Consider the following 26101-nt stretch of genomic DNA (forward strand, 5'->3'; position numbering starts at 1 on the left):
ATTAGTCTTTAGCAGAATAAATCACTGACTGGTAGGGAATGCTGGGTCTTGTAGTTCTACAACAGCTGTCAGTCAACATTAGCTGGATTGCAAATTGCCTAAGCCACTGTCTGGTAGGGAATGCTGGGACTTGTGGTTCTACAACAGCTGCTGGACGACATTAACCTGAGCTAGCCCTAGGCAATGGCTGGTAGGCTTGCCTGGGATTTGTAGTTCGCCAACAGCTGCTGATCGACATTAATCTGAACATAGGTAGCCTGAACCACTGGCTGGTAGGGAATGCTGGAGCTTGTAGTTCTACAACAGCTGTCGATCAACATTAGCTTGAGGGCAAGTTGCCTAAGCCAGTGTCTGGTAGGGAATGCTGGGACTTGTAGTGCCATAAATATTGATGAGCCACAGGTTGCTTAGGTATAAAATATGGGGTATTATATATTTAAGAGCCAGATGATTTAGAGGCCCATTTATCAATAATCACATACTCAATGCGATCTGGTGGCGCGATATTATCATCCATAATGGCATTGCAGTATGTGATAATACTACCGCGATGTAAGAAGTAACACATGTTGACCACGCATGCGCAGCCGCAGCCATGGCCGGGGAGGGTTCCGGAGAAACCCTCTCTCGGTAATTTTTGTGAAGTTTATTCTATAGGCTACAATGGGCTAATGCCAGCTTGGTAAATCTGACAGGTATAGACAGCATAGAAAGCTATGGTGCCACGGTTGCTGCCGCATAGGGAGGGACTGCAGGAAATATCACAGATATCTACTATGGTTACATCCCAGGGATACCTAATACCAGCAGGTGTTTACAGGGAATATGCCGCAAATATTTAATGATACACAGACCCCTTCAGAGCCGTAACTAGACTTTTTGGTGCCCTGTGCCAGAAAGAGCATTGGCGCCCCCTCATTTTTCAAAGAGACATAATGCACCCAAAAAAGGTGAATGGCCTCATGGGGAAGGGCCAGGGAAGAGATAGGGGAGGCTAGGAGATGCTGGGGATGAAATAAGAGGAAGCTACAAGCAAGAATGATAATAAACAGAAATTTGACAGGCCCAAACAACGCCCCCTGGCCTGTGGTGCCCTGTGCGATGGCACCGGCCGCACTACCCTAGCTACGGCCCTGGGCCCCTTAGTACGAGCAGGGAGGTTACTAGCAGAAGTCTGTACGCCGGAGGGAAGAAGGAGAGAGACAGTGGGATCTGGGTACCAGGTATATTGCTGGCACAGTCTCTCTTACTTATATTAGTATGTATTGATCTTCCCTCTCCCCATCCCTCTCTTCCTCTCCTCCTTTCCCTCTGTCTCTTGCTCCCACTTGGATTGAGGTATGTGGAGGGTGATGAGTTTTTCCTCTCTGGCTTCTGGTTGGAAGTCCTGCAGACTGTACAGGAGTCGTGTTACTGGGAGTCTGCCATTCACATCAGTTCCTTTCATTAGTCTGCCCCCCTCCCTCCTTCCCCAGCTCCCTTCCTCTCTGTCTGTCTCTTTATGCCCCTCTATTCCCCAGCTCCCTTCCTCTCCCTCTCTGTGTGTCTCTTTATGCCCCTCTATTCCCCAGCTCCCTTACTCTCCCTCTCTGTGTGTCTCTTTATGCCCCTCTATTCACCAGCTCCCTTCCTCTCTGTCTGTCTCTTTATGCCCCTCTATTCCCCAGCTCCCTTCCTCTCCCTCTCTGTCTCTTTATGCCCCTCTATTCCCGAGTTCTCTTCCTCTCCCTCTCTGTCTCTTTATGCCCCTCTATTTGCCTGTCCTTCCTCTCCCTCTCTGTCTCTTTATGCCCCTCTATTCCCCAGCTCCCTTCCTCTCCATCTCTGTCTGTCTCTTTATGCCCCTCTATTCACCAGCTCCCTTCCTCTCTGTCTGTCTCTTTATGCCCCTCTATTCCCCAGCTCCCTTCCTCTCCCTCTCTGTCTCTTTATGCCCCTCTATTCCCCAGTTCTCTTCCTCTTCCTCTCTGTCTCTTTATACCCCTCTATTCCCCAGCTCCCTTCCTCTCCATCTCTGTCTGTCTCTTTATGCCCCTCTATTCACCAGCTCCCTTCCTCTCTGTCTGTCTCTTTATGCCCCTCTATTCCCCAGCTCCCTTCCTCTCCCTCTCTGTCTGTCTCTTTATGCCCCTCTATTCCCCAGCTCCCTTCCTCTCCCTCTCTGTCTCTTTATGCCCCTCTATTCCCGACCTCTCTTCCTCTCCCTCTCTGTCTCTTTATGCCCCTCTATTCCCCAGCTCCCTTCCTCTCCATCTCTGTCTGTCTCTTTATGCCCCTCTATTCCCCAGTTCTCTTCCTCTCCCTCTCTGTCTCTTTATATCCCACTATTTGCCTGTCCTTCCTCTCCCTCTCTGTCTCTTTATACCCCTCTATTTGCCTGTCCTTCCTCTCCCTCTATGTCTCTTTATGCCACTCTATTCACCAGCTCCCTTCCTCTCTGTCTGTCTCTTTATGCCCCTCTATTCCCCAGCTCCCTTCCTCTCCCTCTCTGTCTCTTTATGCCCCTCTATTCCCCAGTTCTCTTCCTCTCCCTCTCTGTCTCTTTATACCCCACTATTTGCCTGTCCTTCCTCTCCCTCTCTGTCTCTTTATACCGCTCTATTTGCCTGTCCTTCCTCTCCCTCTCTGTCTCTTTATACCAGGTATATTGCCTCCCTATTTGCCTGTCCTTCCTCTCCATCTCTGTCTGTCTCTTTATGCCCCTCTATTTGCCTGTCCTTCCTCTCCCTCTCTGTCTCTTTATGCCCCTCTATTCCCCAGCTCCCTTCCTCTCCATCTCTGTCTGTCTCTTTATGCCCCTCTATTTGCCTGTCCTTCCTCCCTCTCTGTCTCTTTATGCCCCTCTGTTCCCCAGCTCCCTTCCTCTCCATCTCTGTCTGTCTCTCTATGCCCCTCTATTCCCCAGCTCCCTTCCTCTCCCTCTCTGTCTCTTTATACCCCTCTATTTGCCTGTCTTCCTCTCCCTCTCTGTCTCTTTATACCCCTCTATTTGCCTGTCTTTCTCTCCCTCTCTGTCTCTTTATACCCCTCTATTTGCCTGTCTTCCTCTCCCTATCTGTCTCTTTATGCCCCTCTATTCCCCAGCTCCCTTCCTCTCCATCTCTGTCTGTCTCTTTATGCCCCTCTATTCACCAGCTCCCTTCCTCTCTGTCTGTCTCTTTATGCCCCTCTATTCCCCAGCTCCCTTCCTCTCCCTCTGTCTCTTTATACCCCTCTATTTGCCTGTCCTTCCTCTCCCTCTTTGTCTCTTTATACCCCTCTATTTGCCTGTCCTTCCTCTCACTCTCTGTCTCTTTATACCCCTCTATTTGCCTGTCCTTCCTCTCCCACTTTGTCTATTTCTATTACCTTGACTGTTATCTCCCTCTTTAATTCAACTGCAAACTTTCACTCTTTTGTTTATATGGGTGACAGGCAAGTCACCAACCATGTACTCCCTTTATGGTACTGTACATACTGTACCCCTTCTCTTAGGCTGTACCCCTATCTGAGCTGTACCCCCCGCTTTGTGGACCATCCACTGGCACAGTACTGTAGCCTCTCTCTGGAGCTGTACCCTCTCTGGTACTGTACTGCCCTCTAGCACTGTAACATCTGTAACCTCTTTCTGGAGCTGTACCCCCTCACTGAAACTAAACCCATTTGGCACAGTACTGTACCCTCTATCTGGAGCTGTACCCTCTCTGGTACTGTACTGTCCTCTAGCACTGTAACATCTGTAACCTCTTTCTGGAGCTGTACCCCCCTCACTGAAACTAAACCCCATTTGGCACAGTACTGTACCCTCTCTCTGGAGCTGTACCCTCTCTGGTACTGTACTGTCCTCTAGCACTGTAACGTCTGTAACCTCTTTCTGGAGCTGTACCCCCCTCACTGAAACTAAACCCCATTTGGCACAGTACTGTACCCTCTCTCTGGAGCTGTACCCTCTCTGGTACTGTACTGTCCTCTAGCACTGTAACATCTGTAACCTCTTTCTGGAGCTATACCCCCTCACTGAAACTAAACCCATTTGGCACAGTACTCTACCCTCTCTCTGAAGCTGTACCCTCTCTGGTACTGTACTGTTCTCTAGCACTGTAACATCTGCAACCTCTTTCTGGAGCTGTACCCCCTCACTGAAACTAATCCCAAAATAGCACTGTAGCCCCCTCTCTAGCACTGTACCCTCTTTCTGAGGCTGTACCACTCTCTAGGACTGTTCCCCCTCTCTAGCAATGTACCCTCTTTCTGGGGCTGTACCACTCTCTAGGACTGTACCCCCTCTCTAGCACTGTACCCTCTCTCAGAGACTGTACTGATGTACTCCCCTCCCGCACATACCATTTAGCCTCTCCTCTCATGATTATAGTGAAGGACCAGGTTCTCTCTCTATTTCTGCACTGCGGATGTTCCTCTGACAGACAGGCAAGCTGCGGCTTATCAGTTCTTGGGGAACTACAAGTCTCAGCATTTCCAATCATCTTTAGATATATCAGATAAACATATAAAAGAGCTACACAGCTTGGTAAAGACAATAAATGGTTTGAGGCCCTCAGGCAGATGGTAGGCGCATTTACAAAGGAGACAGCTGTATTTGCCATGGGGATTTATATACAAACGATGGAATGGGAAAATGTTCTTTGATGGAATGACTATAAAACACGCCAATAATGGAAGGACGAGTCAACTTTATTCTAATAAATCTATTTGCATAGGTTGTAAAAAGATATTTTGTCCGTTTCTATGCCGGGAAACAGCCGCTCTCTGTTCTCAGACAGGATGATTTCTGACTTTTTTGATCAGCCATAAAAATACATTGAGAGACGTCTTACTGGGCCAGTAATAAAACCACGCCCACTTTCACGCATTTCAGTGACAGGGGTATAACTGACTCCTATCGTGTAATTATGTAATATAATAGTGTTTCCCATATATAACCTCCATGTCACATGGTACACGCAGGGAGGTTATTCTGTGACCAGGCGGATGACTGAGTAAATGCTACAGTACCAGACAATTACAGACTATCCTGAGGTTCTGTAATACTAAACACCTGGAATTGTTTTGCTATAGTAAAGCGACTTTGAGTCCTGATGGAGAAAAGTGCTATATAAATAAAATTATTCTGATTATTATTATTATTATTTATTTATTTATTTATAAAAGAAGATTCTCATAGGCTGGCAATTTTTTTTTTATTACGTAAAAGCCCCAGGGTCAAATGTAATAGGGTGAGAGTTTAGAAAATATGAGAGTTTTCTCACACTTTTTAAACTCGGCCAATGTAATAGAGGGCCTAATTCAGACCCGCTCGCGAGCGCTGAGCGCTCGCAAGCGGGTCGATGTTGGCCAAGTGCGCATGCGCACGACGGAGGCGGCTCCGTCGTGCGCATGCGCGAGACCTGAATAACGACGGCCAAGCCGTCATTATGGGTCTCGCACCAAAGGGGGCGTGCTGTCGATGGTGAGTGACAGCACACCTCCTTTGGTGGGCGTGCCGGGGGCGTGGCTGCCCAGACGGAGGCGTTCCCATGGGAACGCCTACCTTCTGGGGTCGGCTCCACTGACATCACAAGTGATGTCAGTGGGAGTGCTTTTGGCTCTGATAGCGCCAAAAGCACTCCAGGACTTGCGGCAATGAGACCCTACCACAAGGGTCTTGTCACAAGCCCGATGGTCGTGATGGTCTTGACCACCACGACCATCATTTTGGCCGCTTGCTATAGCTGTGGGTGGTCACCCACAGCTATGCGAGCGGCCAGGGGGCTGCTCTTAAATTCAGAGGGACGGCCCTGATTCAGAGCGTCCGGCTCTGAATCAGTGCCAGAGTCCGAGGACAAAGCAACAAAGCAAACTCGCATGTTTTTCAGACTCAAAAAAACTCTCACGCTTTAAACTCTCATCCAGATGTTTTCCCATTTTGAAGCTAAAACTCGACCAATGTGAGAGAGAAACTGCTAAACTCTCACATGTTCTACACTCTCACCCTATTACATTGGCCCCCAATGTGATATATAGGTCAACCAGGGGCGTATCTATAATGGGTGCATGGTGTGCGGGGCACACGGGCCCCCGGGTCCAGGGGGCCCCGCACCGCACACCCTGCACCCATATTATCTACAACTCACCTGTCCGTGGTCCCACGTCGGGTGTCAGCGCCGCACAGAGCACCGGAATATGCCAGCTGTGGCCTTTTTTACGGCGTTCTGCACATGCGCGGTAGACTCTGGGCACACTCTAGTGCCCAGAGTGTACTGCTTCTGCGTGGTCGGCCAGCCACGTCAGTCGGCTGCCGGCCGCCGGGGAGAGAGGAGGGGGCCCTGCATGGGGAATGAACACGGGCCCCCTGACTCCCCTGAGGCCAACATTATCATATGCATTCATTGGCATGTTGGATATGTGTGAGAGGCATAATAGATAGACCTGTAACGCTATGTGCTATATAGGATATACAGGTGGACTAAGCATTCTCTGGATGTATATATTATATATACTCAGGTGGATACATTGAAGGCACAGTGCAGAATATAGAGATGTACTGTATATACACAGATACAGGGAAGGGGTGTGTGAGAGACTGTTCTGTATATGCAGATATGCACAGATGGGTACAGGGAGGGGCGTATAGTATTTAGGGCTCTGCTCAATGGATATAACAGACGTCGCTGGCATTTTTGCTGTGAAATATTTACAGTTGCCAATTTCCATTCTCTCAGCCCCATCGCTTCCAGACACCTGTGACCCTCTGAAGTCTCTGTGCTGAGGAGGAGTTCCAGTCTGTCTCTCTGCAATGCTCTGCAACATGCATCTCTCTGCAAGGCTCTGTAACCATCTTTAATCAATGCTCTGCAATTGTGTCTTTGAATCAGTGTCTCTCTGCAGTGATTTGAATTTTTGTGTCTCCTTGTAATACATCAATGATCGGCAACTACAGTATGTGTCTTTCTGCAGCAAAGTGTCTATCTCCAATGCTCTGCAGTTATTTATCTCTGTGCAACGATATTTCCGTACATCTCCAATGCTCTGCAGTTATTTATCTCTGTGCAACGATATTTCCGTACATCTCCAATGCTCTGCAGCTATTTATCTCTGTGCAACGATATTTCCGTACATCTCCAATGTTTGCAGATCGGCGCCATGCGCTGACGGCACAATGCACATGTGCAGATATAATTCTGTGATGCCGCTCGCAGTGTCCAGAAAGCAGCAGCATAATTTACATACTGCTGGCGTTTGGGGGCGAGTGACGGGCAGCATTGCAGAAGGCGGGGGCATCGGCCACGTTTTCTAGGCCTGGCGAAGCCAGTGACTGCGCCCTTGGATGCAGCCTCACTGGTGCCCGCATTGTGATTTCACTGGACATCCTGTGTAACATCCTCGCTACTGCGAGTTTATGCTAATGCCACAGCCGATGGGATCTGCCGATTTGCGTAAAAGTCACACCATTGGACGCACATTGGTCACACTATCGGACATTAGTGTGCCCGCCCTACGGCTGCTCGGAATGTCCTTCAGAACATGGCTGCCGGTACCAGAAAATAGATCGGGTCCTGCGCCATCTGACACAGTGCGGCTGCAGACGTCAGGTGAATGACAGTCTGCAGCCATTTGGCGCTGGGGAGGTGCGCGGCGACGGGGAGCATTTTACAAAATGGGGCGTGTCAGCTCCGTATTGTTTGGGTGCAGACGCCAAGGTCTGCGACCCTACCACAAGGGTCTCGTCGCAAGCCCCGATGGTCGCAATGGTCACGACCATCACCTGGCCGCTCGCATAAGCTGTGGGTGGTCACCCACAGCTTAGTGAGCGGCCAGGAGGCCGCAAAAAAAAACAACTTAAAAGCGTCCGTCTCTGAATCAGACCCTTTATTCATTACAGTATGTTAAAGCCCACAGCCAACAAGAGGAGGGGTCAGGGGTTGTCATGACTACCCAGTTTGATTGGCAGGAGGGCGAATCTTGGTATAGTTTCTATAGAAGCGAACTAAGCACCCATTCTCATCAGTTTTCCCCACCAGGTAACTGACGCTCTAATAGACAGCCTGATTCAGAGACGCACGCAATGTCCATCGCTGCTTCGATCCGCAGTGGACTTACAATTATATGCTAATGACTCATCTGCCATATTTTGCACTGAGAAGCCCACGTCTGGCAGCTCACACAAACCGCTTACCTACAAGGAACAAAACATTGGTTGCTCTCCTAAGTTGCCGGGGCCTATCCAGCTGCTGCGTGCGAATTTGCAGAGGCTCACTAGGCCACACCCAGAAAATGGCCCTGACTCGCCTGCTTTTTTACCGACCTCCCACAAACGCTGACTACCTGTCACTCACACTGTGAATTAACCCTCTCAGTGACTGTCTGAAACCTAAATGGTGCGGTGACCAATTTCCCAGTGATTTTTCTACTATGCGTTCGCAGATCACTGGGAAAATGGCTGCCGTGACATATTCCTGGTAATTTCTGCAGCTGAAGCGCGACTCTGGAGAGGTAAGTATTGAAGAACATGGTTGCTGAGTGTGCAGTGTGGGCCCCCCTGGTCCGAGGGGCCCGTGTGCAGTGCACACCCTGCACCCATTATAGATACGCCACTGCTTTGCAACTATGTGTCTCTCACCAGTGCTCTGCAACTATGTGTCTCTCTGCATCGCTCTGCAACTGTGTCTCTCCAGCGCTCTGCAACTATGTGTCTCTCTCCAGTGCTCTGCAACTATGTGTCTCTCTGCATCGCTCTGCAACTTTGTGTCTCTCTCCAGTGCTCTGCAACTATGTGTCTCTCTCCAGTGCTCTGCAACTATGTGTCTCTCTGCATCGCTCTGCAACTATGTGTCTCTATCCAGTGCTCTGCAACTATTTGTCTGTTCACGACTGTCTCACTACAATGTTCTGAAATATGTTTCTATTTGCATTGCTCCGCAATTATGAGTCTCTCTCCAGTGCTCTGCAACTATGTGTCTCTCTCCAGTGCTCAGCAATTATGAGTCTCTCTCCAGTGCTCTGCAACTATGTCTCTCTCTCCAGTGCTCTGCAACTATGTGTCTCTCTGCATCGCTCTGCAACTATTTGTCTCTCTGCAGCACTGCAACTATGTGTCTCTCTCCAGTGCTCTGCAACTATGCGCCTGATTCAGAGCCACTCACAAGCGCACAGCCCTCGCAAGTGACTCGATGTTTGTGATCTGCGCAGGTTCCGCGTCCGATGTACGCATGCGCGAGCCCGGTCGAGCGACTGAAGTTCAGTCGCTTCGGGGCTTGCTACAAGACGGGGCGGCTGTCAATGGTGAGTGACAGCTCGCCCCGTTTTGTAGGTGGGTGGGGGGGAGGTTGGCCAAACCAGGCGTTCCCTTAGGGACGCCTGGCGTTTGAGGGAGGACCTACTGACATCACAACTGATGTCAGTAGTGGACTTCCTGCGCTATTAGAGCAGGAAGTCCACTCGGCCTTGCGGTAGCCGAGACCCTACCACAGGGTCTCGTCGCAAGGCCGATGGTCGCGATTATCGCGACGGGCACCTTGCCGCTCACACAGCTTTGCGAGCGGCAGGAGACAAAAAAAAAACGCCCACATTACCTGTGAGCGGCTGGCCCTTATGAGCGAGTTTGAATCAGGCCCTATGTGTCTCTCTGCAACACTCTGCAACTATGGCCCGTATTCAATTTGAGGTGAAAAGTCCAGACTTTTCGCCTGCTGGACTTTTCGCCTTCTTCGCCTGTTTTCCAGGTGGAAAAGTATAATGCGCATGCCTGCTATTCCCCATATTCAATTCCAAAGTAGGCGAAATCGAGAACAGGCGAAACTTGGATCGGCAAAAAAATACGGGAATTTTTGGGAAATAATTGTAGGACCCCCCTAAAGATGTCCAGACCTCGGGGATCACTATGGATACCCTCGTTTTTGCCTGCAGAAGAAAGTCGGCTTTTTAAATAGATGCGGCAGGTGGTAATTTTTCCCGACATTGAAAAAGTGATGCAGAAGAGCACTTAGGTTTTTTTTTTCATTTTTAAAAGTGGTCCCATCAAATTTGGGGTACATGAAAATGGGGGTAAGCATATTTTTAAGTCCCTAAAAGGTAATTTTTTTAATCCTTCAGAAATACACCTGCCGCTACTCTGCGCAATGAAAAAAACATCTGCCACATACTTGGGGACCCCACCAGAATTTATTTAGTTAGTTTGGCATTTTGTTTTCACTTTTTTTTTTGCACCCCAAAATTTTAATTATTTTTTTGGCACATTTCGTTTTAAGGGGGCAATCCCAAGGGTGCAGGCTATTTTTTTTAAGCCTGCACCCCTAAACCCCAAATCTGCACTTTTTTTCACCTGCTATAGGTAATTGAAAATGTATCCCTTTTTTTTAAATGTCCTTTCACCCCATTTACGAAAAAAAATTAAAATTTTCGGGAAATATGCCTGGGACCCCCCTAAAGATATCCAGACATGGGGGATCACTATAGGTACCCCCCTTTTTGCCTGCTGAAGCATTTTTTTATGTCCCTAAAGTTATTTTTAAAAATCTGCAAAATTGCACCTGCCGCTTGTCCCCGCAATGAAGAAAACACCTGCCGCATACATGGGGACCCGACCTGAATTAATTTAGATAGCTTGGCACTTTGTTCCCCTATTTTATTTTTTTTACCCCCAAAATTAAACATCATTTTTTTGGGGTGTCCCGAATATTTTTAAACTTTTTTTGACGCAGTTTACCTTTTACCCCAAAATCTCAATTCTGCACATTTTTCTGCTGCTATTCATAGGCAAAACTTTTTCGCCTATTACTGTACATTGCATTGACTTTCCGCCTAGGTGAAAAGTCTTCCAAATTGAATACGGAGGAAACTCAAAACAGGCGAAAATGCCGTCAAAGGCAAAAAAGTATCGCCGAAAAGCACTTTTCGCCTCAAATTGAATACGGCCCTATGTGTCTCTCTTCAGTAATCTGCAACCATGTGTCTCTCTCCAGTGCTCTGCAACTATGTGTCTCTCTGCATTGCTCTGCAACTATGTGTCTCTCACCAGTGTTCTGCAACTATGTGTCTCTCTCCAGTGCTCTGCAACTATGTGTCTCTCTGCAGTAATCTGCAACCATGTGTCTCTCTCCAGTGCTCTGCAACTATGTGTCTCTCTGCATTGCTCTGCAACTATGTGTCTCTCACCAGTGTTCTGCAACTATGTGTCTCTCTCCAGTGCTCTGCAACTATGTGTCTCTCACCAGTGCTCTGCAACTATGTGTCTCTCTCCAGTGCTCTGCAACAATATGTCTCTCTCCAGTCTCTGCAACTGTGTGTCTCTCACCAGTGCTCTGCAACTATGTATCTCTCTGCATCACTCTGCAATTATGTGTCTCTCGCCAATGCTCTGCAACTATGTGTCTCTCTGCAGCACTGCAACTATGTGACTCTCTCAAGTGCTCTGCAACTATGTGTCTCTCTCCAGTGCTCTGCAACTGTGTGTCTCTGCATTGCTCTGCAACTATGTGTCTCACCAGTGCTCTGCAACTATGTGTCTCTCTCCAGTGCTCTGCAACTATGTGTCTCTCTGCTTCGCTCTGCAACTATTTGTCTCTCACCAGTGCTCTGCAACTATGCGCCTGATTCAGAGCCGCTTGCAACTATGTGCTCTCTGCTTCGCTCTGCAACTATGTGTCTCTCACCAGTGCTCTGCAACTATGTGTCTCTCTCCAGTGCTCTGCAACTTTGTGTCTCTCTCCAGTCTCTGCAACTTTGTGTCTCTCTCCAGTGCTCTGCAACTATGTCCTCTCTGCTTCACTCTGCAACTATGTGTCTCTCACCAGTGCTCTGCAACTATGTGTCTCTCTCCAGTGCTCTGCAACTTTGTGTCTCTCTCCAGTCTCTGCAACTTTGTGTCTCTCTGCATCACTCTGCAACTATGTGTCTCTCTCCACTGCTCTGCAATTATGTGTCTCTCTGCAGTGCTCTGCAACTATGTGTCTCTCTGCATCACTCTGCAACTATGTGTCTCTCGCCAGTGCTCTGCAACTATGTGTCTCTCTCCACTGCTCTGCAATTGTGTCTCTCTGCATCACTCTGCAACTATGTGTCTCTCTCCACTGCTCTGCAATTATGTGTCTCTCTGCAGTGCTCTGCAACTATGTGTCTCTCGCCAGTGCTCTGCAACTGTGTCTCTCTGCATCACTCTGCAACTATGTGTCTCTCGCCAGTGCTCTGCAACTATGTGTCTCTCTGTATCACTCTGCAACTATGTGTCTCTCTCCAGTCTCTTCAACTATGTGTCTCTCACCAGTGCTCTGCAACTATGTGTCTCTCTCCAGTGCTCTGCAACTATGTGTCTCTCTGCATCACTCTGCAACTATGTGTCTCTCGCCAGTGCTCTGCAACTATATGTCTCTCTCCAGTCTCTGCAACTATGTGTCTCTCAACAGTGCTTTCCAACTATGTGTTGATCTGCTTCGCTCTGCAACTCTGTGTCTCTCTCCACTGCTCTGCAATTATGTGTCTCTCTGCAGTGCTCTGCAACTATGTGTCTCTCTGTATCGCTCTGCAACTTTCTGTCTCTCTCCAACGCTCTGCAACTTTCTGTCTCTCTCCAACGCTCTGCAACTATGTGTCTCTCTCCAGTGCTCTGCAACTATGTGTCTCTCTCCAGTGCTCTGCAACTATGGTCCTGATTCACAGTCACTATTGCAGTGTAAACTCTGGGTCTCATTCAGACCCGCTCGCGAGCGCTGTACGCTTGCAAGCGGGTTGATGTTACCCAAATGCGCATGCGCACGACAGAGCCTGCTCCTTTGTGCACATGCACGAGACTCGGCGAGCGACGGGGAAGCCGTCGCTCGGGGTCTCGCACCAAAGGGAGCGTGCTGTCGATGGTGAGTGACAGCATGCCCCCTTTGGTGGGCGTGCCGGGGGCGTGGCTGCCCAGACGGAGGTGTTCCCATGGGAACGCCTACCGTCTGGGTCCGGCCCCACTGACATCACTAGTGATGTCAGTGGGAGTGTTTTTGGCTCTGATAGAGCCAAAAGCACTCCGGGCTTGCAGCAGATGAGACCCTACCGCAAGGGTCTCGTTGCAAGCCCGATGGTTACGATGGTCTTGACCATCGCGACCATCTTTTTGGCCGCTCGCATAAGCTGTGGGTGGTCACCCACAGCTATGCGAGCGGCCAGGAGGCCATTCCAATTTGAGATAGGACGGGCCAGATTCAGAGCGAGCGCTCTTGTCAGAGCGTCCGGCTCTGAATCAGGCCCTCTGTGATCTGCTGCTGCGTCTGAGAATGCAGCATCGGATCACTTGTGTGAACACCGGCCAACTGAGCAACCCTCAGGTTACTCAGGATGGGGGTGAAATTCACGCTGGCATCGGAAGACACAGACACTGGCCTCGGCGCGCCCAGAAAATGGGTCACACACGCCCTCATTTTCTGGGACGCTGACCATTTTCGCCCATTCCCCGCTCCCAAATGACCGCTGCATGTCATTCATCATCACCGCAGACCCACATCGGCACATGTGCAGTACAGATCGGCAACCATCAGAGTTGTTCATACACCATCGGGTTTGCGCATGGGCCAGATTCTGAATCGAGCAGAAAAGTGCACGCAGCAGCATCTATTGGTAGTTGCCTCTCTATGACTTTATGCAAATGCCGCTACAGACTCCTCCCCTTGTGCACATACGTTTGCCCGACTTTTAGCGCCAATGCGCGCTGTAATACCAGGTGCAACATCCTTATATACCAACATCGTTTGCACCATCATAATTTGCACCAGACCTATGGCAGCTGCAGTTGTTCAGACTGACCACGACCTCCTATGCCTGCGGATGGGCGACGGTGTACAAAGCTGCTTGCACTGACACGCCCATGACGCTCCCATAATACGCCCCACTAAATGGGCCCTTTTTGTGTGCACTAGTAGCCACCTCCCAATCACTATTACGCCACCTTTTTGATATTGTCTGAATTGATGGCAGCAGCGCACCTGTGTGTACACGCTCTGGGTAACGCATGCGGCATAGTAGATTGCAGAATTTTTTCATGCATGCGCAGTTGCATAATCGCTCCATTATGTGAACATCGACATTGCCCAAACAATAGACAGGTCTAATTGCTGGTCAATATCCCTCTGATGCCGGGGAAAGGCTATTCAATTAAATAGCCTCTTTCCCACACCGAAAAATTGTGTCTCACGCACGGAAACACCCTGATTCCACGTAAACTGCAGAATCTATGTTTTTTCCGCGTGTGCGAGACTGATTTGGTGTTTTTTCCGCAGACTTTCAGTCTGACTGCGAGGACTCACGTGCGGCGTCATCTCTGCTAAATAGCTACAGCGCGGCAATTAGCTGCAGGGTTGCTAATGATTACACCCCTATGTGTCTCTCTGCAGTGGTCAGCAGTTACCTGTCTCCCTCCAGTGGTCTGTCTGCAATTACTGTACTTGTACCCCTCCAGTGTTCTGCAATTACTTATCTCCCTCCAGTGTTCTGTAATTACTTATGTCCCTCCACTGGTCTGTCTGCAATTACTTGTCTATCTCCACTGATCTGTCAGCAATTATTGTACATGTCTCCCTCCAGTGTACTGCAATTACTTGTCTCCTTCCAGTGTTCTGCAATTACTTGTCTCCCTCCAGTGTTCTGCAATTACTTGTCTCCCTCCAGTGTTCTGCAATTACTTGTCTCCCTCCATTGGTCTCTCTACAATTACTGTACATGTTTCCCTCCAGTGTACTGCAGTTACTTGTCTCCCTCCAGTGTTCTGCAGTTACTTGTCTCCCTCCAGTGTTCTGCAATTACTTGTCTCCCTCCAGTGTTCTGCAGTTACTTGTCTCCCTCCAGTGTTCTGCAATTACTTGTCTCCCTCCAGTGGTCTGCTTGCAATTACTGTACATGTCTCCCTCTAGTGTATTGCAATTACTTGTCTCCCTCCAGTGTTTTGCAATTACTTGTCTCACTCCAGTGGTCTGCCTGCAATTACTGTACTTGTCTCCTTCCAGTGTTCTGCAATTACTTGTCTCCCTCCAGTGGTCTGTCTGCAATTACTTGTCTCCCTCCAGTGGTCTGTCTGCAATTACTGTACATGTCTCCCTCCAGTGGTCTGTCTGCAATTACTTGTCTCCCTCCAGTGGTCTGTCTGCAATTACTTGTCTCCCTCCAGTGGTCTGTCTGCAATTACTTGTCTCCCTCCAGTGGTCTGTCTGCAATTACCGTACATGTCTCCCTCCAGTGTTCTGCAATTACTTGTCTCCCTCCTGTGGTCTGTCTGCAATTACTGTACTTGTCTCCCTCCAGTGGTCTGTCTGCAATTACTGTACATGTCTCCCTCCAGCTTTCTGCAATTACTTGTCTCCCTCCAGTGGTCTGTCTGCAATTACTGTACATGTCTCCCTCCAGTGTTCTGCAATTACTTGTCTCCCTCCAGTGGTCAGTCTGCAATTACTTGTCTCCCTCCAGTGGTCTGCCTGCAATTACTGTACATGTCTCCCTCTAGTGTATTGCAATTACTTGTCTCCCTCCAGTGTTTTGCAATTACTTGTCTCACTCCAGTGGTCTGCCTGCAATTACTGTACTTGTCTCCTTCCAGTATTCTGCAATTACTTGTCTCCCTCCAGTGGTCTGTCTGCAATTACTTGTCTCCCTCCAGTGGTCTGTCTGCAATTACTGTACATGTCTCCCTCCAGTGGTCTGTCTGCAATTACTTGTCTCCCTCCAGTGGTCTGTCTGCAATTACTTGTCTCCCTCCAGTGGTCTGTCTGCAATTACTTGTCTCCCTCCAGTGGTCTGTCTGCAATTACTGTCCTTGTCTCCCTCCAGTGTTCTGCAGTTACTTGTCTCCCTCCAGTGGTCTGTCTGCAATTACTGTAGTTGTCTCCCTCCAGTGGTCTGTCTGCAATTACTTGTCTCCCTCCAGTGGTCTGTCTGCAAGTACTTGTTTCCCTCAAGTGGTCTGCCTGCAATTACTTGTCTCCCTCCAGTGGTCTGTCTGCAATTACTGTAGTTGTCTCCCTCCAGTGGTATGTCTGCAGTTACTTGTCTCCCTCCAGTGGCCTGTCTGCAAGTACTTGTCTGCCTCCAGTGGTCTGTCTGCAATTACTTGTCTCCCTCCAGTGGTCTGTCTGCAATTACTTGTCTCCCTCCAGTGGTCTGTCTGCAATTACTGTACTTGTCTCCCTCCAGTGGTCTGTCTGCAATTACTTGTCTCCCTCCAGTGGTCTGTCTGCAGTTAATTGTCTCCCTCCAGTGGTCTGTCTGCAATTGCTTGTCTCCCTCCAGTGGTCTGTCTGCAGTTACTTGTCTCCCTCCAGTGGTCTGTCTGCAATTACTGTACTTGTCTCCCTCCAGTGGTCTGTCTGCAATTACTTGTCTCCCTCCAGTGGTCTGTCTGCAGTTACTTGTCTCCCTCCAGTGGTCTGTCTGCAGTTACTTGTCTCCCTCCAGTGGTCTGTCAGCAATTACTGTACTTGTCTCCCTCCAGTGGTCTGTCTGCAATTACTTGTCTCCCTCCAGTGGTCTGTCTGCAATTACTGTACTTGTCTCCCTCCAGTGGTCTGTCTGCAATTACTTGTCTCCCTCCAGTGGTCTGTCTGCAATTACTGTACTTGTCTCCCTCCAGTGGTCTGTCTACAATTACTTGTCTCCCTCCAGTGGTCTGTCTGCAATTACTTGTCTCCCTCCAGTGGTCTGTCTGCAAGTACTTGTCTCCCTCCAGTGGTCTGTCTGCAATTACTTGTCTCCCTCCAGTGGTCTGTCTGCAGTTACTTGTCTCCCTCCAGTGGTCTATCTGCAATTACTTGTCTCCCTCCAGTGGTCTGCAATTATTTGACTTTTTACAACCATTTTTCTCTTTGCATGTTCTGCAGCGTATGTATATCTCAGCAGTGCTCTGTAGTTACAGTATACATCTCTCTCCAGTGCTCTGAAATTATTTACCCTCATTACTATGTATCTATCTACATTGTTCTGCCTGTAAAGCTCTGCCACTATGTGTCTCTCTACTATAACCCAGAGACCACATATAGCTCTGTTATGCTGTGTGTGATATTATACTATTACACAGAGACCACATATAGCTCAGTTATGCTGTGTGTGGTATTATACTGTTACACAAAGTCCACATATAGCTCTGTTATGCTGTGTGTGGTATTATATCATTACCCAGAGACCACATATAGTTCTGTTATGCTGTGTGTGGTATTATACTATTACCCAGAGACCACATATCGCTCAGTTATGCTGTGTGTATTATTATATCATTACCCAGAGACCTCATGTAGCTCTATAGCTCTGTTATGCTGTGTGTAGTATTATACTATTACCCAGAGACCACATATAGCTCAGTTATGCTGTGTGTAGTATTATACTATTACAGAGAGACCACATATAGCTCTGTTATGCTGTGTGTGATATTATATCATTACCCAGAGACCACATATAGCTCAGTTATGCTGGGTGTGGTATTATACTATTACCCAGAGACCTCATGTAGCTCTATAGCTCTGTTATGCTGTGTGTGGTATTATACTATTACAGAGAGACCACATATAGCTCAGTTATGCTGTGTGTGGTATTATACTATTACAGAGAGACCACATATTGCTCTGTTATGCTGTGTGTGTTATTATATCATTACCCAGAGACCTCATGTAGCTCTATAGCTCTGTTATGCTGTGTGTAGTATTATACTATTACAGAGAGACCACATATAGCTCTGTTATGCTGTGTGTGATATTATATCATTACCCAGAGACCTCATGTAGCTCTATGGCTCTGTTATGCTGTGTGTGGTATTATACTAATACCCAGAGACCACATATAGCTCTGTCATGCTGTGTGAGTGTTATACTAGTACACATAGGGCCTGATTCAGACCCGCACACAAGCGGGTTGATGGCTGGGCAAGTGCGCACGCGCTGCGTGCGCACTGTGCGTGCGCAAGCCCCGGAGCGAGAGGGAAATTCAAACGGGGCGGCTGTCGATGTTGTTCGACAGCTGGCCCCGTTTTGTAGGCGGGGTGGGGGGTGGCTGGCAAAACGGAGGTGTTCCCGAAGGAACACCTACCGTTTGGGGGCGGCCCCTACTGACATCACGAGTGATGTCAGTAGTGAGCTTCTGGCTCTAGTCGCAAGCCCCGATGGTGGTCACCCACAGCTTAGCGAGCAGCCAGGAGGCCGGAATTTTTAAAACAAAGCGCCCACCCTGATTCAGAGCGAGTGCTCGCTTTTGCGAGCGGCTCTGAATCAGGCCCATAGTCCACATATATCTCTGTTATGCTGTGTGTGGTGTTATACTATTACAGAGTCCACATATAGCTTTGTTATGTCATGTGTGGTATTATACTTTATTCAGAGATCACATATACCTCTGTTATGCTCTACGTGGTATTATACTATTATACAGAGTCCACATATAGCTCTGTTATGCTGTATGTGGTGTTATACTATTACCCGGAGTCCACGTATACAGTACCTCTGTTATGCTCTACGTGGTGTTATACTATTATACAGAGACCACATATAGCTCTGTTAAGCTGTGTGTGGTGTTATACTATTACCTGGAGTCCACGTATACAGTACCTCTGTTATGCTGTATGTGGTGTTATACTATTATACAGAGTCCACATATAGCTCTGTTATGCTGTGTGTGGTGTTATACTATTACCCGGAGTCCACGTATACAGTACCTTTGTTATGCTGTATGTGGTGTTATACTATTATACAGAGACCACATATAGCTCTGTTATGCTGTGTGTGGTGTTATACTATTACCCGGAGTCCACGTATACAGTACCTTTGTTATGCTGTATGTGGTGTTATACTATTACCCAGAGACCACATATAGCTCTGTTAAGAAGAGATGAGAACTGATTAAGTTTAAATCTATATAAGAGTCCTTAGTTTTTTGTAATTGGTTGGAATTTGTCAGCAGTTGCTAGGTAGAGTAGTTTGGGGGGGTTATCATGGTTGGTTGGTCGCTGACCATGTGGGAGCTCGTGGGAGTGGCTTGGTGGACTTTATAAGGCTGGTGTACGCCCAGCAACTTCCTTTTCTGGACGGTGTTTGTCCCTCCCTCCCTCCCTTCCCTATGTCTTTACTGTGCATTTGTTGTGTATGTTTTTACTAACACTTTTTATTGTTGTGTTCCGGCGGGAAGGTGCTACAATCCAGTGGCCACGTAAAGTGTAAGAATATTCGTTGTGGAGCACATATCCTTTAAATGGTCGTAGTATGGCCTACCTCTGCGGGAGGACTTTGGGCGTCTGTCTCTGCGGACACGCTCGTACTATGCAATATCATAAGGGTTGTGAGTCTTCGCAGCTTAGCTTACAATGACTGCAGGGGGGGCGTTTCAGTCGCTCCCTAATATTGGCTAAGATCATATGGCTGGAGCTGATTGTTTGTAGCATCCTTCTTTGCCTCCCAATAAATTAAATTCAATAATTAAAGTATAATTCAGGGTCATACCTTTAATAAAAGCGAGTTATGACCATTTAACCAAAGCAGTCTGTGTCCTGTCTTCATTTTTAGTATAAGTTAGTGTAAGCTGTTATATATTGTGTTTAATTGCAATAAAGTTATGGACGCCTTAGCTGTGTGTGGTATTATACTATCATTCAGAGACCACATATACCTCTGTTATGCTGTATGTGGTGTTATACTATTAAACAGAGTCCAAATATAGCTCTGTTATGCTGTATGTGGTGTTATACTATTACCCAGAGTCCACATGTACAGTACCTCTGTTATGCTGTATGTGGTGTTATACTATTACCCAGAGTCCACATGTACAGTACCTCTGTTATGCTGTATGTGGTGTTATACTATTAAACAGAGTCCAAATATAGCTCTGTTATGCTGTATGTGGTGTTATACTATTACCCGGAGTCCACGTATACAGTACCTCTGTTATGCTGTGTGTGGTGTTATACTATTAAACCAGAGTTGCCTACCTTTGTAAATCTCTTCCCGGGAGAAGCCCGGGTAAGAGAAGCAGGAAGGGGGTGATGGGGGTGGGGCCTGATGATTTGCATCATTAAGCCCCGCCCCCTCGCGGTAAAATTGCCGCGATTGGCTAAAATTTGCATAGGAGGCGGGGCCAAATTACGTGATTCATGTAGAATCACGTTTTAAGCCCCGCCTCCTACACGGAGTCCCGCGATCGCCGCGGGTATTCTCATTCTGCCCACTTCACTAGGAAGTGGGCAGAATGCGGGAGAAATGCCTACCCTTCCGGGGGTGCGGGGGGTTACCCAAAAAATCGGGAACCTCCCGCGAAAACAGGGAGGGTAGGCATGTATGTATTAAACAGAGTGCACATATAGCTCTGTTATGCTGTGTGTGGTACTATACTATTACCTAGAGACCACATATAGCTCTGTTATGCTGTGTGTGGTACTATACTATTACCCAGAGACCACATATAGCTCTGTTATGCCGTGTGTGGTATTATACTATTACCCAGAGACCACATATAGCTCTGTTACACTGTGTGTGGTGTTATACTATTATTCAGAGACCACATGTAGCTCTATTATGCTGTGTGTGGTACTATCCTATTACCCAGAGACCACATATAGCTCTGTTACACTGTGTGTGGTATTATACTATTACCCAGAGACCACATATAGCTCTTTTATGCTGTGTGTGGTACTATCCTATTACCCAGAGACCACATATAGCTCTGTTATGCTGTGTGTGGTATTATACTATTGCACAGAGACCACATATAGCTCTGTTATGCTGTGTGTGGTACTATCCTATTACCAGGTTGCTTGCTATGCACAGGCCAGGAAATATGGAGGACACACAGAAGGTACCAGTGATGAATGGGAGAGTCTAATGTCAATTGTATATAGTTCTTTTTATTTTTTCTCTTTTTCCATGTATTACACTACTTTTGTGTCTTCTCCATTCTTATATTTCCATTCACCACTCACTTTTTTATTTTAGACTTTTACCAAAGACGCTTTACCCCCTGTACTGCTATTCAACCCTCAAATGATAACCTCACGTGTAACCTCTTCCCATAGCTGACCCAGTCGATGTATTAAAGGGCCTTCAATTGAACACACAACCTGAGGGTGTAAAGAAGACATCTGGCCTGTGCCCATCCCGTCGTTCTAGCACTGGTGGAGATGTTGCCTACAAGATATCAAAGCAAGCCCAGATCAGCGCCCCCACGCGGCAGCTCTTTCCAGGTACCAGCCACGTTCTCGGGAAGATGGGGGGGCTGGTCAGCACTGGTCAGCAGAACTAACACTCTGTCATCATGCAGGTAAATTCCCAGAGGACTTCTCTGTCATGGCACTGGTCCGGGCGAAGAGTGGGCTGCAGGCTTTCCTCCTGTCCATATACAACGAGCAGGGAGTCCAGCAGCTCGGGATAGAGTTGGGTCGTTCTCCTGTATTCCTGTATGAAGATCAGAGTGGGAAACCAGCTCCTGAAGACTATCCAATATTCAGCGGGGTCAATCTGGCCGATGGAAAGTCAGTAAATGTGGCTCTTACTATACTTTCTCCCCCAAACCACTTCCTCAGTTATGGGCTGAGTCTGAGCAGGGAGAAGAACTAAAAAAGCATGGAGACCATGCTGCAATGCAAGGGGGGCAAATACATTTATTTATGTTTGCATGCAGTGTAAATACTGGCTGCTTTTGCATGTAGCCCACAAATGCTGGACAGCTTTATTTTTACACTGCAATTTAGTTTTGAGTTTGGACACGCCCCTCCCAAATCTAAATCTCTGCACATTCTACTTCAGCCCCCCCCTTAGTGCATCATGGTTTTTATCAGATCCTTTCCTTTTTAACCCTTTGTTTTGATTTTTTGTCATCAAAATTGTCGAGTGCCCCCAAGAATTTTTTCTTTTTGTTCTTTTGTGACCATGCAAAATGAACCATCCTAGCATTCCGTACCCAACATCCTCTCTTCTATCTCTCAGTCTTTGTCTTTGGTCTCCTGGTCTCCTCATGCTGACCCCTTCTTGTGCTGCCCCTGCTACAGATGGCACCGAATCGCTCTGAGTGTTCAGAAGAAGACGGTCACCTTAATACTGGACTGTAAGAAGAAGATATCAAAGCCACTGCGTCGTGGAAACAAGTCCATTGTGGACACGAAAGGGATCACTGTATTTGGGACACGTATACTGGATGAGGAATCATTTGAGGTAAGGAGAGCTCTGTTCTCTTATGTTATCCCCAGCTGGACCATGGATAGGTCTTTATACTCATGTGAGAGTAACCCCAGTGTTACCGACACTATGGGGGAGATGCAGCAAAGCCTCTAAAGAGGACTGGTGGAGACATTCCCCATAGCAACCAGGTAGCATTGTATCACATACATTCTATACAATGATAGCTAAAAGCTGATTGGTTGCTATAGTCAACACCTCCACTGATCCACTTCTACACTCTTTAGAATGCTTAATACATCTCCCCCTTATATTCATGAGATAATGTTTATTTGTTAGTTAATATATAACATTGTCATAAATATTAGTTCTGCCCACTACTTCATCACCTTGTATGACCTTAAGTAACACAGTTGTTATTGAATTATTTAGCCACCAGAGGGAGCTGTTGCAAACATGTAATTCTTTCTCATGACAATTGGGACTATTATGTGATTATCAGTCATTTATGTACATCAGTCAGGCTGTGTTTTCCCTGCTTTCACCACTAAAGGGAAATGTTTTCCAAATTGCCATAATAACCACATCCTATAAAATCTGTTTTATTAGTTTCAAAACTAAACTATGTTTAACTACAGTAACTGCTCTAAGGAACATATTTATTAATTATCAGGTTTTAGACAACATAATTATAATTTCTTATTGCAACACTAACAAATTAAAGACTGCAGGTATGTATCATTGATGACATCCAGGGACAGGGACCCTGATAGGAGCCTGTCCCTTCAATGTGTAAAAGGAAAGCGATCTCTAATGTGATCACTTTACTTAGTCCTCCGAGCGCCGGTCGCACTACAGCGCATGCATCAGTGGTGGAACTTGTGAGTTGTGGGCCAGGTGTGAAAATATGCTTTGAACGCCCCTCTTCGCCTGACCCCGAGTTCATAGTATGCCGGTAATGCAGCGCTGAAACTGTGGTGCCCATGGAGCCCAGGGCGACGCATGATATCGTGTGGATGGAGCGGTGCCACCATCGGCGGGTATAACAGCAATGCCTGGATGCCCCGAGCGACTGCAAGGGCAGTGGTGCACACATCTGAAAAGACCTAAGGACGCTCCAGGCCGCACTGTTGATGAGATTCTGGCTGCAGAGTGCAATTCCGGGCACCCTGCTAGCCAGATAAAGGGACTGTGGGGCAGCTGCGGTGCCACTCCACAGGACATGGAGCTCTGTGTGGTGGCACAGCTTGCACACTCCTTGTTACCGCCCTGTGGTAGTGCACCACGTTGCTGCAAGGCAGGAGGTGACAGGGAGAGGCAGACGCTGACAGGGAGAGGCAGAGGCTGACAGGGAGAGGCAGAGGCTGACAGGGAGAGGCAGAGGCTGACAGGAGAAGGCAGTGAGTGACAGGGAGAGGCAGAGGCTGACAGGGAGAGGCAGAGGCTGACAGGAGAAGGCAGTGAGTGACAGGGAGAGGCAGAGGCTGACAGGAGAAGGCAGTGAGTGACAGGGAGAGGCAGACGCTGACAGGGAGAGGCAGAGGCTGACAGGGAGAGGAAGAGGCTGACAGAGAGAGGCAGAGGCTGACAGGGAGAGGCAGAGGGTGATGGGGAAGCAGTGAGTGACAGTGGGAGGCAGAGGGTGACAGGGAGAGGCAGAGGCTGACAGAGAGAGGCAGAGGCTGACAGGGAGAGGCAGAGGGTGATGGGGAAGCAGTGAGTGACAGTGGGAGGCAGAGGGTGACAGGGGGAGGCTGTGAATAACATTGTGAGGCAGAAGGTGAGAATCAGTGAGTGACGGCGGGAGGCAGATAGTGATGGGGAGAGGCAAAGAGTGGCAGAGGGAGGCAGAGGGTGACGGGGAGACAGAGGGTGATGGGGAGGAAGAGGGTGACGGGGAGACAGAGGGTGACGGGGAGGCAGAGGGTGACGGGGAGACAGAGGGTGACGGGGAGGCAGAGGGTGATGGGGAGACAGAGGGTGATGGGGAAGGCAGAGGGTGTCAGGGGAAGGCAGAGGGTGACGGGGAGACAGAGGGTGATGGGGAGGCAGAGAGTGACGGGGAGACAGAGGGTGATGGGGAGGAAGAGGGTGACGGGGAGACAGACGGTGATGGGGAGGCAGAGGGTGACGGGGAGACAGAGGGTGATGGGGAAGGCAGAGGGTGACAGGGGAAGGCAGAGGTTGACGGGGAGACAGTGAGTGATTGATGACATCCAGGGACAGGGACCCTGATAGGAGCCTGTCCCTTCAATGTGTAAAAGGAAAGCGATCTCTAATGTGATCACTTTACTTAGTCCTCCGAGCGCCGGTCGCACTACAGCGCATGCATCAGTGGTGGAACTTGTGAGTTGTGGGCCAGGTGTGAAAATATGCTTTGGACGCCCCTCTTCGCCTGACCCCGAGTTCATAGTATGCCGGTAATGCAGCGCTGAAACTGTGGTGCCCATGGAGCCCAGGGCGACGCATGATATCGTGTGGATGGAGCGGTGCCACCATCGGCGGGTATAACAGCAATGCCTGGATGCCCCGAGCGACTGCAAGGGCAGTGGTGCACACGTCTGAAAAGACCTAAGGACGCTCCAGGCCGCACTGTTGATGAGATTCTGGCTGCAGAGTGCAATTCCGGGCACCCTGCTAGCCAGATAAAGGGACTGTGGGGCAGCTGCGGTGCCACTCCACAGGACATGGAGCTCTGTGTGGTGGCACAGCTTGCACACTCCTTGTTACCGCCCTGTGGTAGTGCACCACGTTGCTGCAAGGCAGGAGGTGACAGGGAGAGGCAGACGCTGACAGGGAGAGGCAGAGGCTGACAGGGAGAGGCAGAGGCTGACAGGAGAAGGCAGTGTGTGACAGGGAGAGGCAGAGGCTGACAGGGAGAGGCAGAGGCTGACAGGAGAAGGCAGTGAGTGACAGGGAGAGGCAGAGGCTGACAGGAGAAGGCAGTGAGTGACAGGGAGAGGCAGACGCTGACAGAGAGAGGCAGAGGCTGACAGGGAGAGGAAGAGGCTGACAGAGAGAGGCAGAGGCTGACAGGGAGAGGCAGAGGGTGATGGGGAAGCAGTGAGTGACAGTGGGAGGCAGAGGGTGACAGGGAGAGGCAGAGGCTGACAGAGAGAGGCAGAGGCTGACAGGGAGAGGCAGAGGGTGATGGGGAAGCAGTGAGTGACAGTGGGAGGCAGAGGGTGACAGGGGGAGGCTGTGAATAACATTGTGAGGCAGAAGGTGAGAATCAGTGAGTGACGGCGGGAGGCAGATAGTGATGGGGAGAGGCAAAGAGTGGCAGAGGGAGGCAGAGGGTGACGGGGAGACAGAGGGTGATGGGGAGGAAGAGGGTGACGGGGAGACAGAGGGTGACGGGGAGGCAGAGGGTGACGGGGAGACAGAGGGTGACGGGGAGGCAGAGGGTGATGGGGAGACAGAGGGTGATGGGGAAGGCAGAGGGTGTCAGGGGAAGGCAGAGGGTGACGGGGAGACAGAGGGTGATGGGGAGGCAGAGAGTGACGGGGAGACAGAGGGTGATGGGGAGGAAGAGGGTGACGGGGAGGAAGAGGGTGACGGGGAGACAGACGGTGATGGGGAGGCAGAGGGTGACGGGGAGGCAGAGGGTGATGGGGAAGGCAGAGGGTGATAGGGGAAGGCAGAGGGTGACGGGGAGGCAGTGAGTGATTGATGACATCCAGGGACAGGGACCCTGATAGGAGCCTGTCCCTTCAATGTGTAAAAGGAAAGCGATCTCTAATGTGATCACTTTACTTAGTCCTCCGAGCGCCGGTCGCACTACAGCGCATGCATCAGTGGTGGAACTTGTGAGTTGTGGGCCAGGTGTGAAAATATGCTTTGGACACCCCTCTTCGCCTGACCCCGAGTTCATAGTATGCCGGTAATGCAGCGCCGAAACTGTGGTGCCCATGGAGCCCAGGGCGACGCATGATATCGTGTGGATGGAGCGGTGCCACCATCGGCGGGTATAACAGCAATGCCTGGATGCCCCGAGCGACTGCAAGGGCAGTGGTGCACAC

General features: G+C 49.0%; 1 protein-coding gene across 5 annotated transcripts in view; it reads left to right on the forward strand.

Annotated features, from left to right (window-relative positions):
• COL11A2 (collagen type XI alpha 2 chain) overlaps positions 1-26101 on the forward strand; it is a 162414-nt gene that overhangs the window by 40137 nt on the left and 96176 nt on the right. For all 5 annotated transcript variants that reach the window (XM_088446637.1, XM_088446640.1, XM_088446639.1 and 2 more), the window contains exons 2-4: positions 20981-21148; positions 21226-21436; positions 21953-22115. In XM_088446637.1, coding sequence (XP_088302763.1) covers positions 20981-21148; positions 21226-21436; positions 21953-22115 — 542 coding nt within the window. The remainder of the gene's footprint in view (positions 1-20980; positions 21149-21225; positions 21437-21952; positions 22116-26101) is intronic.

Source organism: Taudactylus pleione, unplaced genomic scaffold (genome assembly GCF_031769625.1).
Source record: "Taudactylus pleione unplaced genomic scaffold, aTauple2 ptg000400l, whole genome shotgun sequence".
Classification (NCBI taxonomy): domain Eukaryota; kingdom Metazoa; phylum Chordata; class Amphibia; order Anura; family Myobatrachidae; genus Taudactylus; species Taudactylus pleione.